Source organism: Callionymus lyra, chromosome 1, assembly GCF_982586985.1.
Source record: "Callionymus lyra chromosome 1, fCalLyr1.hap1.1, whole genome shotgun sequence".
Taxonomy (NCBI): domain Eukaryota; kingdom Metazoa; phylum Chordata; class Actinopteri; order Syngnathiformes; family Callionymidae; genus Callionymus; species Callionymus lyra.
Genome location: NC_141818.1, coordinates 55,076,243 through 55,088,996, shown reverse-complemented (window position 1 = coordinate 55,088,996; position 12,754 = coordinate 55,076,243). Strand labels below are relative to the sequence as shown.

The 12,754-nt window shown below is 41.4% G+C and overlaps 2 protein-coding genes across 2 annotated transcripts; one reads left to right on the top strand and one right to left on the bottom strand.

The window, feature by feature from the left end:
- Positions 1-1,808: 1,808 nt before the first annotated feature.
- fbxl17 (F-box and leucine-rich repeat protein 17) lies at positions 1,809-7,781 on the bottom strand. The gene is made up of 6 exons (XM_087791183.1): positions 7,626-7,781; positions 6,185-6,630; positions 4,507-4,866; positions 4,320-4,442; positions 2,406-2,663; positions 1,809-1,967 (listed from the first exon to the last, which is right to left on the bottom strand). Exons 2-6 carry the CDS (start codon positions 6,608-6,610, stop codon positions 1,809-1,811), a joined length of 1,326 nt encoding a protein of 441 aa, XP_087647309.1. The 5' UTR covers positions 6,611-6,630; positions 7,626-7,781.
- A 2,702-nt stretch (positions 7,782-10,483) lies between these two features.
- Positions 10,484-11,986, top strand: prxl2c (peroxiredoxin like 2C). The gene is made up of 6 exons (XM_087778901.1): positions 10,484-10,687; positions 10,773-10,841; positions 10,898-10,951; positions 11,495-11,600; positions 11,667-11,801; positions 11,856-11,986. Exons 1-6 carry the CDS (start codon positions 10,502-10,504, stop codon positions 11,984-11,986), a joined length of 681 nt encoding a protein of 226 aa, XP_087635027.1. The 5' UTR covers positions 10,484-10,501.
- Positions 11,987-12,754: the final 768 nt, after the last annotated feature.

The following is a 12,754-nucleotide window of genomic DNA, read 5'->3' as shown; positions in this document are numbered from 1 at the left end:
AGGTGAAAGAAAAAATATCGCATCAGGTGTGTCTAGAGAAGATCAGTTGTGTCTAGAGAAGATCAGGTGCGTCTAGAGAAGATCAGGTGCGTCTAGAGAAGATCAGGTGCGTCCAGAGAAGATCAGGTGCGTCCAGAGAAGATCAGGTGTGTCTAGAGAAGATCATGTGCATCTACAGAAGATCAGGTGCGTCCAGAGAAGATCAGGTGCGTCCAGAGAAGATCAGGTGTGTCTAGAGAAGATCATGTGCATCTAGAGAAGATCAGGTGCGTCCAGAGAAGATCAGGTGTGTCTAGAGAAGATCAGGTGCGTCTAGAGAAGATCATGTGCATCTAGAGAAGATCAGGTGCGTCCAGAGAAGATCATGTGCATCTAGAGAAGATCAGGTGCGTCCAGAGAAGATCAGGTGTGTCTAGAGAAGATCAGGTGCGTCTAGAGAAGATCAGGTGCGTCCAGAGAAGATCAGGTGCGTCCAGAGAAGATCAGGTGTGTCTAGAGAAGATCATGTGCATCTAGAGAAGATCAGGTGCGTCCAGAGAAGATCAGGTGTGTCTAGAGAAGATCAGGTGCGTCTAGAGAAGATCAGGTGCGTCCAGAGAAGATCAGGTGCGTCCAGAGAAGATCAGGTGTGTCTAGAGAAGATCATGTGCGTCTAGAGAAGATCAGGTGTGTCTAGAGAAGATCATGTGCGTCTAGAGAAGATCAGGTGCGTCCAGAGAAGATCAGGTGTGTCTAGAGAAGATCAGGTGCGTCTAGAGAAGATCAGGTCCAGAGAAGATCAGGTGTGTCTAGAGAAGATCAGGTGCGTCTAGAGAAGATCAGGTGCGTCTAGAGAAGAGCAGGTGCATCTAGAGAAGATCATTGTGACTCTTCCACACTGAGGATTAATTAAAGGTCTTCATAAAGGCAGGTTCAGAGTGTTTTCCTTCATGAAGCCACAGAGAATCTTCACCTGCAGCAGGAAATGAATAGATTTTAACAAGAACAGGATCTTTTCACGAGCAGAAGAAAGAAGTGCTCGAGCAGCAGATTGTTAATCATGGAAATGAAGCGTAAAAGAAAGACTTGTGATCACGGCGCCTGAGAATCACTTGCTGATCCAGGATCTCAGTGTGAGAGCAAATAAAAGGTGAGAATTCTTGCTTTTCTTCTGCCCTCGGAGCAGAACGAGCTCTGCTGGGAAAACACTTGAAGACGCAGCAGCGAATAAATACTGGATGAGCCTGATGACAGAGAAGGTGCAGGAGCTCACTCTTCACACCCTCGGGTGCTCACTCTTCACACCCTCGGGTGCTCACCCTTCACACCCTCGGGTGCTCACCCTTCACACCCTCGGGTGCTCACACTTCACACCCTCAGGAGCTCACTCTTCACACCCTCGGGTGCTCACCCTTCACACCCTCGGGTGCTCACCCTTCACACCCTCGGGTGCTCACCCTTCACACCCTCGGGTGCTCACCCTTCACACCCTCGGGTGCTCACCCTTCACACCCTCGGGTGCTCACTCTTCACACCCTCGGGTGCTCACCCTTCACACCCTCGGGTGCTCACACTTCACACCCTCAGGAGCTCACCCTTCACACCCTCGGGTGCTCACCCTTCACACCCTCGGGTGCTCACCCTTCACACCCTCGGGTGCTCACCCTTCACACCCTCGGGTGCTCACACTTCACACCCTCAGGAGCTCACTCTTCACACCCTCGGGTGCTCACTCTTCACACCCTCGGGTGTTCAACTCCATCTTTTAACTAACACTCTTGAAGCATGAACTCAACATCATCTCTCGTGGATCAACAACATCAACAAACTCAAGGACAATAGATGTTCAAACTCACCAGTTTGTTGTCTTGTAAATAGAGTCTCTGAAGTTTGGGGCAACCTTGAGCCAACGCCATGATGCCGACGTCAGTGAGACCATAACACTGACCCAAGTGAACGTCCTTCAGTTCAGTGCAGTGACCTCCCAGCTGAGCAGAGAGGGTTGGATTAGAGTTGAAGATTGTTGGATTAGAGTTGAAGATTGTTGGATTATAGTTGAAAATTGTTGGATTATAGTTGAAAATTGTTGGATTATAGTTGAAAATTGTTGGATTATAGTTGAAAATTGTTTGATTATAGTTGAAAATTGTTGGATTATAGTTGAAAATTGTTGATTACAATTGAAAACAAACTAGTAAATGACTTAAATGATTGAAACGGACATAAAGATAAGATGTAAACAAACAAAAGTCATATTATTATATGTATCCTTTGCTCAACTAGTCTTAAACTTTGTCTTCATTATTCAAACATTTGCCAGAAATAATTGAATTGAAAGTGTAATGAATCTAAAATAACATATATTTGCACTAAAATAACATATATTTGCACAAACTGAAAGAAGAAGAATATAATCTTCTACAAACCTTCTTCAACGCTGCGTCCGTCAGCTTGTCCTGGTTGCCAACATGCACCTTCACCAGCAGAGGGCAGTGTTTGGCGAGCGCTGAGAGCGAGATGTCGCTCAGCTGTTTGCAGCGATAGGCGGTGAACTTCTGGAGCCCCGGATACTGAGAGGCCAGCGAGGTCACGCCGTGGTCGTGAACCCCTCGACAGTCCGAGATGTTGATCTCCAGAACGTTCCGTCTCCGGGACGCGATTTTCACCAGAAGTTCATCAGTTATCTGTAGGTGTGATTTAATTATTAAATAATGATTGTTGAATTATTAAATCATTGTTTGATTCTGATTTAATTATTAAATAATTATTATTGAATTATTAAATCATTGTTTGATTCTGATTTAATTATTAAATAATTATTATTGAATTATTAAATCATTGTTTGATTCTGATTTAATTATTAAATAATGATTGTTGAATTATTAAATCATTGTTTGATTCTGATTTAATTATTAAATAATTATTATTGAATTATTAAATCATTGTTTGATTCTGATTTAATTATTAAATAATTATTGTTCAATTATTAAATAATTGTTTGATTCTGATTCAATTATTAAATAATTATTATTGAATTATTAAATCATTGTTTGATTCTGATTTAATTATTAAATAATTATTATTGAATTATTAAATCATTGTTTGATTCTGATTTAATTATTAAATAATTGTTTGATTCTGATTTAATTATTAAATAATTATTATTGAATTATTAAATCATTGTTTGATTCTGATTTAATTATTAAATAATTATTGTTCAATTATTAAATCATTGTTTGATTCTGATTCAATTATTAAATCATTATTATTGAATTATTAAATCATTGTTTGATTCTGATTTAATTATTAAATCATTATTGTTTAATAATGATTTAATTATTAAATAATTATGCTACATATGCTTGAGACTCTACATAAAGGTGTATCTTATCTTATCATGTTAATTCCTCTCATGCTAAGAATACCTTTGACCTCTGAGCTGAACTTCATGTTAATATGAGGTCAATATATATATATATATATACAGTATATATATATATAAGGTAAGGTAAAACTTCATTGATCCCTCAGGAGGTCTTTTTTGTTTATACTGTAGTATAAGTTTACATTAATTTCATCAGAATATTGAATATGTCAAATGTTGAAAATATTTACTTATTTTTAAATAATTTTTATATCAAAGGTTTAATGTGTTTATTGAAATAAATTCAATTTTTTAAATAAATTCAATTTTTTTTAATCCTATTATTAAAAAATAAACATTTTAAAATTCAACATTTTTTCATTTACAGTCTTATAAATTCAATGATCACATGATCCTCGGCGAGTCACGTGATCCTCGGCGAGTCACGTGATCCTCGGCGAGTCACGTGATCCTCGGCGAGTCACGTGATCCTCGGCGAGTCACGTGATCCTCGGCGAGTCACGTGATCCTCGGCGAGTCACGTGATCCTCGGCGAGTCACGTGATCCTCGGCGAGTCACGTGATCCTCGGCGAGTCACGTGATCCTCGGCGAGTCACGTGATCCTCAGCGAGTCACGTGATCCTCAGCGAGTCACGTGATCCTCAGCGAGTCACGTGATCCTCAGCGAGTCACGTGATCCTCAGCGAGTCACGTGATCCTCGGCGAGTCACGTGATCCTCGGCGAGTCACGTGATCCTCGGCGAGTCACGTGATCCTCGGCGAGTCACACGATTGGCTGAAAGTTGGATCAAGAAGCTCAGTCGTATTTTGTCGTTTTTTCTGGTGAAACTTTTTATATTGAATTTAAAATCTTAGAATCATTGATACTTTACGTGTCAATCAATCGTCAGTTTGATATTAAAACAAACATTTCAAGACCGTCTTGACAACCTTCTGACGCGTCACGAGGCTCACCTGCTGAAGGCCGCTCAGGTCGATCTGCTTCCAGAACTGGAAGTCCACGCAGAGGTCCCTCCAGTACCTGCAGACCAGCGACGCACACAGGCAGCGCTCCTTCAGCGTCAGGTGAGACAGCACCTGAGGACACCACGAGAAGGTGAGCCCGGAGGAACTGAACCCCGGGCGGCGAGGGCGGCACGACCTTGAGCAGGATGGAGGCGGGCAGCAGGTTGATGGACGACAGCTCGGCGTCCGACTCCGTGGCCTGCTCGTCGTCATGGCGATGGTCGCCGCCCGGTGACTCTGAACCTTGAGCCGCGTCGGCCAGAAGGTCCAGACCACGACAGCCTTCAGCTGGTGTGGAAGAAGAGGAGGATGAAGAGGAGGAACAGAGGGGGGGGTCGCAGTGGCTAGTGTCGGTGTGGGAAGAAGCCTCTCCCCCGCCTCCCCCGCCTCCCCCGACTCCCCCGTTCTCCAAGCCTCCGTCCGGGGAGGCAAAGGCACAGCGTGGCTGCTTGCAGGGCGTGCACCTCTGGACCTCCGAACACTTCCTCTTACACACCTGCACACACACACACACACACACACACACAGGTGAGGTTTTCACTTCATGTTTCCTGGAATAAATGCTTTATTCGTAAAAGTTATTCTTCAGTGTCAACTGTCTTCAAAACTTGTTTTTTTTTAGTTTTGCGAGGTTTTTTGATCGAGGAGCAGCTTTTACTTTAGTCTCAGGTGCAGAGGAGTGTGTAGTCAAGAGTGTGTAGTCAAGAGTGTGTAACTCTGGTGTTGTGATAGTGTAGTAACAAGTATATATGTGTAGTATTGTCCAGTACTTGACTCTGGTGTTGTGATAGTGTAGTAACAAGTATATATGTGTAGTATTGTCCAGTACTTGACTCTGGTGTTGTGATAGTGTAGTAACAAGTATATATGTGTAGTATTGTCCAGTACTTGACTCTGGAGTTGTGATAGTGTAGTAACAAGTATATTTGTGTAGTATTGTCCAGTACTTGACTCTGGAGTTGTGATAGTGTAGTAACAAGTATATATGTGTAGTATTGTCCAGTACTTGACTCTGGTGTTGTGATAGTGTAGTAACAAGTATATATGTGTAGTATTGTCCAGTACTTGACTCTGGAGTTGTGATAGTGTAGTAACAAGTATATTTGTGTAGTATTGTCCAGTACTTGACTCTGGTGTTGTGATAGTGTAGTAACAAGTATATATGTGTAGTATTGTCCAGTACTTGACTCTGGTGTTGTGATAGTGCAGTAACAAGTATATATGTGTAGTATTGTCCAGTACTTGACTCTGGTGTTGTGATAGTGTAGTAACAAGTATATATGTGTAGTATTGTCCAGTAATTGACTCTGGTGTTGTGATAGTGTAGTAACAAGTATATATGTGTAGTATTGTCCAGTACTTGACTCTGGTGTTGTGATAGTGCAGTAACAAGTATATATGTGTAGTATTGTCCAGTACTTGACTCTGGTGTTGTGATAGTGTAGTAACAAGTATATATGTGTAGTATTGTCCAGTACTTGACTTGTTTTTTACATTATTTTCAAAACAATAATGAAAAAACATTGTAAATATTTGCAAAGAAAATAAAGTGATTTTAAAGCTGAAGGAAAAAGTATTTAAAAGACAATGAAAAATAAAATTGATACAGTTGTGTTTAAGTACAACTGCAGTGTTTAAGGTACACGAGGTTTACACTAATATTATCAAATGCAATGAGAAGCAGCTTTGATTTGAACTGATATTTTCTGCTCAATGTCAGTTAAATGACAGGATTGTTAAAAAGACTTAAGGTTATAAATATCGTCAGTTGGTTTCACAGATGTTCGAGTCAACATTGTTCCGTCAAAACTCACCATCTCTGTGTAGTCGCTGCCGGGCTCGGCTAGAGTCCGAAACAAAGCCGGCGCCGGGATCAGTTTAGCAGGAACGCTGGACAACAGGCTCCGCCCCTGACCCTCCCAGACGGCCAGCTCCCGCGAGCTCAGCAAGAACTTGCAACAGTCCTCGGGCGACGTCAGGGTCGCGTAACGCTCGGCGAGCTTGGCTGCGGCGCCGACGCCACCGGTGGTCGTGAGGCTGTTCTGGCGTCCGGCGCTGACGTTCACGCTGACGTTCACGCTGCTCTCGAAGCGCTCGCTGTCGTCGTCGAGCTCGCTGGCGTGGACGATGAAGCACAGCATGCACGGACCCTGCAGGAAGCAGTTCCTCTTCTTCTTCTTCTTGAGTTTGCGAGTCCTCTTCTTCAGGCAGTGACCGTTCTTGGAGAGCAGATGGCCCATATAGATGACGCAGGAACACTCTGGAGGAACAGGGTTTGAAATGACAACATTATTGTGTTAATGTTAACGTGTTTAAATAAGAATCTGATTTAAATTCTGACGCTGAAGCATCAAAGGGTTTTTCTTTTTTCCTCAAGTTTGGTCAATATAAATTTAGTTTATTTCATCATCACATTCAGCACACAGCAGCATGACAGCAAAGGATAGGGCTAAACTGGACAGCCTTATTAAGAAGGCCGGTTACGTCCTAGGGCGCCCCCTGGATCCTGTGGAGGAAGTGTCTGGGAGGAGGATACAGAGCAAGCTGGGCTCCATGAGGAGGAACTTGTCTCACCCTCTCCAGCACACACTGAGGGCATTGAGGAGCTCCATCAGTGATAGGATGCTCCATCCCAGGTGTGTGAGGGAGAGGTACCTCCTTCCTCCTGCTGCCATCAGACTCCACAACAAGAACACAGCAAGATAACTATTTAACTGCACCTCTTGTTATTTATGTAAATATGATTGTGTATATATTATATAGCGCAGATTTATCTTTTATTCCATTTAGATTTTCTTTCTCGTTTTTATTTCTGGATGTTTTTATTTCTCTTGCTGTTGTTAAACCGAACTTCCCCTCGCGGGACTAATAAAGGTTTTCTGATTCTGATTCTGACATTCTGTGAGTTCATTTCACAACAAGACGTACAAACTCTTTAAATAAACCTCCAGCTCACGTCAATAAAACACAGAGACCAACACATCTGGTGACCCCGTGTGACCCCGTGTGACCCCGTGTGACCTCTCAGATGCTGACCAGACTCTTCGGGCTGATCTAGATCAACTCTAGTGTCTTTGAAATTAACTTGTTATAAGAAACCATTTGTTACACCAAACATAGATTATGATGTCAACAACACATAAAAAGTATTATTAAGTACACATTAAATATATACTGTATTGAATACTGTTTGGATTGTTTAAGCTCGTTGTGACCCTGGTCTGGAAAAGCTCTATATAAATATGAATTACTTACATTATTGAGTATTAAAAGGTTGTACAATTTACAAATCCGTCTTGTTCAATGAGATGTTGGCCTTGATCGTTGTATTTATTGAAAATCCTTCAGTATTCGTGTGTAACTCAGGTCTGTCGTCAGTAAATGATAAGATAACATGAAGATAACTTTAGATTCAACACAGTTTACTGTGACTTGTTGACTTTCTCTGCTCAGAGAAGAAAGGATGAAACTATGATGTCAACAAGGAGCAGGTGTTGTTTCGTTTCTACGTCAACAGTGGAGGAACTTTGTGACGATATGAAGTAAAACTGGTTGATAGACTCGTTCAAAGAAGACACTTTATCTTGTTTTGATGTTTCTACTTTGAATCAACAACAACGTTAGCTCGATGCTAAGTTAGCTCGTCTCACCGCTTCACTCTCTCCTCCCCCGCGAGGCCTTCATGCTCCCGCACTGACGCTGGACTCACACGCTGGTCGAGCCGCAGAAGAGCCGCAGAAGAAGGACGAGGAGCCGCAGAGTTTAGACTCAACCCTGGAGCTCAAGATGCTGCTTCTCAGACACTTCCGCACCAGGAGCGCGTCACGACGGAAGCCGACGAGGCGAGTCTACTTTCACCGGAAGTGACCGCGCTTCGTTTCTACTTCTATTCAAAGAATTCTTTCATAAACAGTTTAAAATAATGTGCGCTTAAATATAGGATAAGATTGACGACGTAATTCCGAAATCTGATCGTTTTTGAATTTTAGATATGTCCACCACATCCCATGGTGCATCTGCAACAATTACAGGTCTGATCAAACATCCCATAATTTCCAATATTAAGGAAAAGACCAGAGAGTTTCTCAGGCAATGTTTCGTTAACTTGAACAGTTTAGGACTGATCATCAGGATGTGTGGATTTAATCATCTTCATAAAATATATAAAATACATTGAAAGTATCATGATGTTCTATTGTATGTTAATCTTTGTTATTTTCTTTGATCTTGTTCTTTATCTTTAGACTTAGACTTAGATTGTATCATCTTGTTCTTTCTCTGTATTTCTCTTTGTTATTGTTCTTTTTTTTCTTTTTTTTATGAATAATTGCTGTATTTGCTGTGGATAATTGTAAAAAAACAATTTCCAAACCTCCTGAGGATCAATAAAGTTCTACCTTACCTTACCTTACCTTACCTGTGTTGTTCTCAGTATTATCTTGATCTTTAAAGTATATACTTTTTTGAGTATTGTTTTGATTGTCTAAGCGCTTTGTGACCCTGGTCTCGAAAAGCGGTATATAAATAAATATTACTTACTTACTTACTTACTTACTTACTTACTTACTTACTTACTTACTTACCTTACATTAATAACTAGAGTCAAATACTTCAGTCATGAGGAGCATATTTGCTCATAAGAAGATACTTTTGAGAGTAACTTCAAACATGTCCACAAGACCTTTAGTGTTAAATCTCATCACGTCCAGGAGCCTCGTGTAGAGTTGCTTTGATTTCCTACTAAAAATGGTCATTTATTCGAACCCGAACGACTTACAATATTCATGAGTAAGAATCTGTTCTTGACACGAATTCAAACCTTTTTCCTTTTTCATCCAAATCGACAAAGACTTCAGGCGGGTTCATCCCTTTCCATGCTTTCAAGATGTCCATCATGTTTAAATGAAGCACGAGACTTGAATGTATCTTCTTTGATCATGAAAAAACAAATTTTGTTTATATTTGTTAGTTTTAAACATGACATGAATCTCACTTTTGTACATGAGTTCAGATGTAAATGTTTATATTGTAGCGACTGGTGCATTATGGGTCTTCAAGTCCGGCACCGTGACTGAGATGTGAGGGATTATAGTTTCTCTCACCATGTTTACATGTTTACAAAATCTGTGTAAATTTCTTACAATTACTGTTAATTAAAGTCACATGTCTGTGGAAAAGACTCCCTTGTTCTCTTTACCTGACGCTCACTGGATGCCACAGTATTCTACATACAGTTATTAACAATAAAACTACATTAACAGAAGCCAGTGGATTATTTACATTTTAAAACATATTCAGATGAAGTTGAACGAGAATAAAAGTGTAGATCAGTCACTTCACGTCATCATCGTCTCTGAGCGTCATTAGAATGTGTGTTTGAGTTTATTCTTATTATATTTATATATATTAAATATTCTTATTATATTTATATATATTAAATATTCTTACTATATTCCTGAGGTAAAGGTCATTTAATCATGTGATGTTGAATTAATACACGTGTGTTTAAAGGATGTTTCCTCGATCACGTGATCATGAGAACCATTTGTTGCTTCATTAGAACCTGAAGCTTTGATGACGAGATGTTTGTGACTCGTAGAGAAGACATGACGCCATTATTTTCTTCGATATATTATTTTTTTAAAAAGCTGACAATTCTATATCGTTTTTCTGAATCGCGTAAAATGACTGTCGCGCGTTTTGCTCTTTATTCTCGATTCATATGAACTTTGCGTTCACTGGAAGAGGCGGGAGCTCAGATTGGCTGCTGTGCACGTCAATCAAATTGTAAACCAATCAGCGCAATAACTTTTTGATTGACATGCACATCAGCCAATCAACTATTTTCTTATATCATACTCGCAACAGCTTCGCGATCGACCAGATCGTTCACAAAATATTTTAAAATGAAAATAGTTTTTTCAATCAATATGTTATCACTGCTTAATATTTTAAATATATATTTCATATTTAAATAATGTATTATTTTTTAATAGTTCTATACTAAGGTGACTATAAGTCACGTGACAAATGTTGGGGTCTTCTCTCCTCCAGTGGGCGTGGCTCCTGCACTCGTGGGCGTGGCCTCGCTGCTCGTCAAAAGTCTGAAAATAGCGAGAAGAAGAACAGAAATGGCAGAAGCTCCTGTAACTCGACAAGTGTCCAAACACAGGCTGGAGTTGGGAACACGCACGAGCACACACGAGCACGTCAGCCTCCAGGACGTGGAGGATTGTTTCATTTACGACCGTCGAGGATCCTCGCTGCGCTTCAGGCACTTGTACGAGGACCGGAAGTGCATCATCATCTTTCTGAGGGTTTTTATTATTCTAGTTTTTTTATCATAATCTTTGTCACATTTGAACCTTCTCTAAGATTTTAACTCAACGATTGTGTCCTCAGAGCTTCTTGTGTTACACGAGTAAAGAATATGTTGACGATCTGAGCAAAATACCTAAAGAAGTTTTGGAGGTAAAGTTTATTTATTAATGAAGTTCCGTGTGATTTTGAGATGTTTTCATCAACAGGAAGCTGGAGTCAGACTCGTTCTCATTGGACAGTCAGCCTGTCGTCACATTGAGGTGAGATCATATAAAAATGTGTTCATTGAATGTTAATGTTTGTCATGAGAACGAGTTTAATTGTAAAAGTTTAAAAGATGTTTCCAACCATGAAGCAGATGAAACATCATGTTGAGGTGAGACTTCAGAGATGTTTGGACTCGTGCAGGACGTGTTGGAGCGACAAGGATATTTGTGAAGGAGGAGTTTAACTTTATTTTATTTAACAAAACAATGAAGCAAGTTACATCTTACGTTTTAATATATATATTTATATTCCACACATTCTCTTACAAAACCAAAAGTTCTACCTAACCTAACTTAAAAAAAATAAAAGCATAAATAAAAGAAGGTAAATGTAACTTCTATAAAATAATGATTTTTTTTTTCTCCATGACTTTTACACATGAAAAGTAACGACAACACACCGTATGGAAGATGAAAGGTTATGATTTGAATGAATCTATACTATGAACAGAGATGTTTGATGGACAGGTCATGGGTTCTGTTTTTAAAAACACACTTGACTCGACTGTGGATCTCTCGCTCTCCCTCCTCCTGCAGACGTTCTCCTCCCTCACTGGATTCCCGTACGAGATCTTTGTGGATCCAGAACGTTGTATTTACGGAGGACTCGGGATGAGAACCGAGGAGAGATTCTCGGTGTCAGGTGACATGTGATGACACACACCTGGACAGAAAGTAGCTCTAGAACATCAAGAGTGTTGTCGTTCAGCGCACACCAGTCCTCACGTCAAGTCCGGCCTCCTGCTGGGTCACATGAAGAGCGTCTGGCGAGCCATGACGAGTCCTGCCTTCGACTTCCAGGGAGACCTGCAGCAACAGGGCGGAGCTCTGATCGTGGGACCAGGTGATCTACGTCCGTCTTCTCTCGACGCTGCCGCTCAAACCTTCTCTCTCTCAGGCCCACGAGTCCACGTCCTGCACCTCGACATGAACCGTCTGGACCACATGCCCATAGACTGGCTCCTGCAGTTGGCCGGGGTCCGTCAGACCGTGGACTTCAGCGACGGACCAAAGGTCATCCATGTGTAGGTGGTGCAGGTCACTGAGGTCACATGTTATTCTACTGTTGCGTCAAAGTGTATGATCGTCGTGAGACTCAAACACGACCTTCAGATGAACCCATGACCTCAAACACACTGGTTTGTTATGATCTCACACTGATGAGACACGACCTTCGGATGAACCCATGACCTCAAACACACTGGTTTGTTACGACCTCACACTGATGAGACACGACCTTCGGATGAACCCATGACCTCAAACACACTAGTTTGTTACGACCTCACGCTGATGAGACACGACCTTCGGATGAACCCATGACCTCAAACACACTAGTTTGTTACGACCTCACGCTGACGAGACACGACCTTCAGATGAACCCATGACCTCAAACACACTGGTTTGTTACGACCTCACACTGACGAGACACGACCTTCGGATGAACCCATGACCTCAAACACACTGGTTTGTTACGACCTCACGCTGATGAGACACGACCTTCGGATGAACCCATGACCTCAAACACACTAGTTTGTTACGACCTCACACTGACGAGACACGACCTTCAGATGAACCCATGACCTCAAACACACTGGTTTGTTACGACCTCACACTGATGAGACACGACCTTCGGATGAACCCATGACCTCAAACACACTGGTTTGTTACGACCTCACACTGATGAGACACGACCTTCGGATGAACCCATGACCTCAAACACACTGGTTTGTTACGACCTCACACTGATGAGACACGACCTTCGGATGAACCCATGACCTCAAACACACTGGTTTGTTA